Source organism: Perkinsus marinus (genome assembly GCF_000006405.1).
Source record: "Perkinsus marinus ATCC 50983 genomic scaffold scf_1104296939014, whole genome shotgun sequence".
Classification (NCBI taxonomy): Eukaryota; Perkinsozoa; order Perkinsida; family Perkinsidae; genus Perkinsus; species Perkinsus marinus.
The window spans coordinates 3,228-5,860 of NW_003213302.1; the positions used below are offsets into that span (position 1 = coordinate 3,228).

Sequence of the window (2,633 nt, forward strand, 5' to 3'; positions counted from 1 at the left end):
TCAGGACTTCGTCGCCAAACACCGTCCACCTCCCACGTTGATTGTCGAGATATCGATCTGAGGTGGCGCGAGATGCATCACTCATCATCATGGCCTGAGAGATACGGATGCTCATGAGGACAATATGATGCGGGATAAGCTGGGTAGGATTGCCTTGTTCGACCTTGGATGTGCCTTGGCTGACCGTCCGCTGCCCAGGGATGACATGACTCAGGAGTATCTCGATAACTTTGCTATCTGGCATCAGAATCCTCTACTCCTGGACGTTCCCTTCACCCCAAAGCATGTGCGCTATCTTAAGTCACTCGACTTCGATAGGCTGAAGAAAATCTGGGTATACTATACGTATCCCCAATATGTGGTCGCGGAGTATGATAGAGCCAGACGACGCGAAAGGCTGCGGAGGTCATCTCAGAATCGCCATGCTCAGCATCGTTCGAAGAGCCTCACTAATCCTGGTCCAGTACGGCAGGTGTTCGGGTATCTTGTAACCCCTAAGGGCGGACCAGAGCCTTCGGAGGTGTCTCGGCGAGATGACACTCCAGTGGAAGATAGAAGTGCTCAGGCGCCCCCTCCTATGCGGTTGTCAGTGTCGGCGGCACGGGATACCGCTTCCTGCTCGCCTGGTCCTGAAGGGACAGGCTCATCGCCCAATCAACGATGCGACAGTTCTGATGTGGGAAGTGATAATGCAACTTCGAGTGGGGAGGAGGCGGGATGCTCTAATGACGATTCTGTGTCAAGTCAGCCTAGCGCCCTAGTAAAGGGACGGCCACGTGCTGATACTGTGGCTGTTGGTAAGGCTGATGTGGTCGAGGAGGATGAGAAGACCAAGAATAGTCATGAGACTGCTGATCATGACGAAGTTGGGGACTATGATGAGCTCAGGCTTGTGCCTGCGATCGATATGGTCAACGTGATGGAGGCTAATGTACGATTCCTTCTGAGATGTGCTGAGACCGATAAACCCATGCTATTCGCTGCCGAGGTAGTATACGGGGAGGACTGTAGAGAAATGATTCCCGACACTGGCGCAGTTCCGTTGTCCTGGAGGGGCTGTATTACAGCGGTGGATAAGGCTGTGAGTGTAGGTACTGTATAGTGGCCTTTACGAGCGAGTGTGGCATGAGCTACCTACCGGAGTGCAGGACTTTGATGCCTTAGGAGATGCTCTAGTCGATATCGCCAGTGTCGAGTCTGTGTACGATATCTTCACTGATTGGGATGATAGGCGTACTGGTCGTCGTCATGTGAACATGTTGTGGGCCGGCCCTCCTAGACCGACGCTGCCTCTGTGCAAAGGTTCGGATGCTGCCACCGTTAACAGTGATAAGCTCAGTGTTCCTACGAACAGCGGCTCGATGTCGTGTCACAGCAGCTCTGGGGTGTCCCAATTCGATGGTGAAATTGAGATGGTTGGATTTGATGACGACACTAACGTTGAGGCGGCCGCCAATGATAGCAGCAATGGAGAAGATAAAAAGTCCACAGTGTTGGTGAGCAGTGGAGAAGGAGATAGTCAACAAGGCTCCGGTCAAAAGAAAGGTCCAGTCAACCTTAGCATAGGTAACGTGAATGCCCCGTTGAATTCTGTCCATACCTTTTCGTAGATACCAACCTTTGCTCTGGAGATGATCGGATCGTCTCTGAGGAGTGATGCCTACTCCGCTGCCTTCTGAGTGTAAATATTTATAATTATTCATACTATAAACACCACTATACCTCGATACGATTCGGCGCTGACTTTCATTTTCAGTAACATTGCGCCACCATCACGACTGCCAAATTATAATTTTTCCTATCTAGGTTGTTGCGTTGTTCGCTCCATCCCTCACCTGCTACGTCTTCGAAGAGGTTAGAATGCCGTTGAGAAAAATGAACCTTTCGGAAGACCTTTTTTGAAGCCACACGTAATCTTCAAACCCGATTTCATAATCTGCAGCCTCCAAGAATGAATACACGAACTACCTCCGTTTTAATGGAAATATACCAACGACTCGGTTGCGACTTGTGGAAATCTTCAGTGAATACGAGACGTTCTCCAACGAGTACTGCATCGATAACTCTCTACTTGAATTGACTCTTGCTTTGCTCTGGGGACCGCGTTTCCGTTGGGCTGATGCTGACCCTTTCCCTGCGCCCAGATGCGGACTTAGGTTTTCTGTATATCGTGAAAAGTCGAATTATTTGTTGTCATCACGCATGCATTCCATGCATTGAGAACGTTCACACTATCTCCCCTTATGTGGATTGGTGTACCCGACATTGACACAGTGCCTCAGAAGTCGATGTCGTTCTTATCAGTTTACTCCGAGTAAAGCGCAAGAAGGGACTCTCCAGTACAATATAAATCATATTTCGGCCTTTAGGTGGCAACACCCATCGCTTCGAATAATTATATTCGCTATGTAGCTATTTCTAGTACCAAATGACCATGGTGTTCCCTATGACCTTGAACTTGCCGAAAACTCGACACCTCGCTAATTGTGCGTGTAAGTTATAATGAAATTCCGCATACACGACTTGTACAAGGACTATTCCGACACCGATGCAGTGATAACTCAAAGAAAGACCACATCCGTTAGTCAGCAATGAACTATACACCCTCAGGAGGTGTAGGGAAGCGATCTCCC

At 49.2% G+C, this 2,633-nt stretch overlaps 1 protein-coding gene across 1 annotated transcript; it reads left to right on the plus strand.

The window, feature by feature from the left end:
- Positions 1-124: 124 nt before the first annotated feature.
- On the plus strand, positions 125-1,679 carry Pmar_PMAR016999 (hypothetical protein; the record flags this gene model as incomplete). Its single annotated transcript, XM_002782559.2, has 3 exons — positions 125-988; positions 1,092-1,496; positions 1,611-1,679. The coding sequence occupies 3 exons, from the start codon at positions 125-127 to the stop codon at positions 1,677-1,679; spliced, it is 1,338 nt and encodes a 445-aa protein (XP_002782605.1).
- Positions 1,680-2,633: the final 954 nt, after the last annotated feature.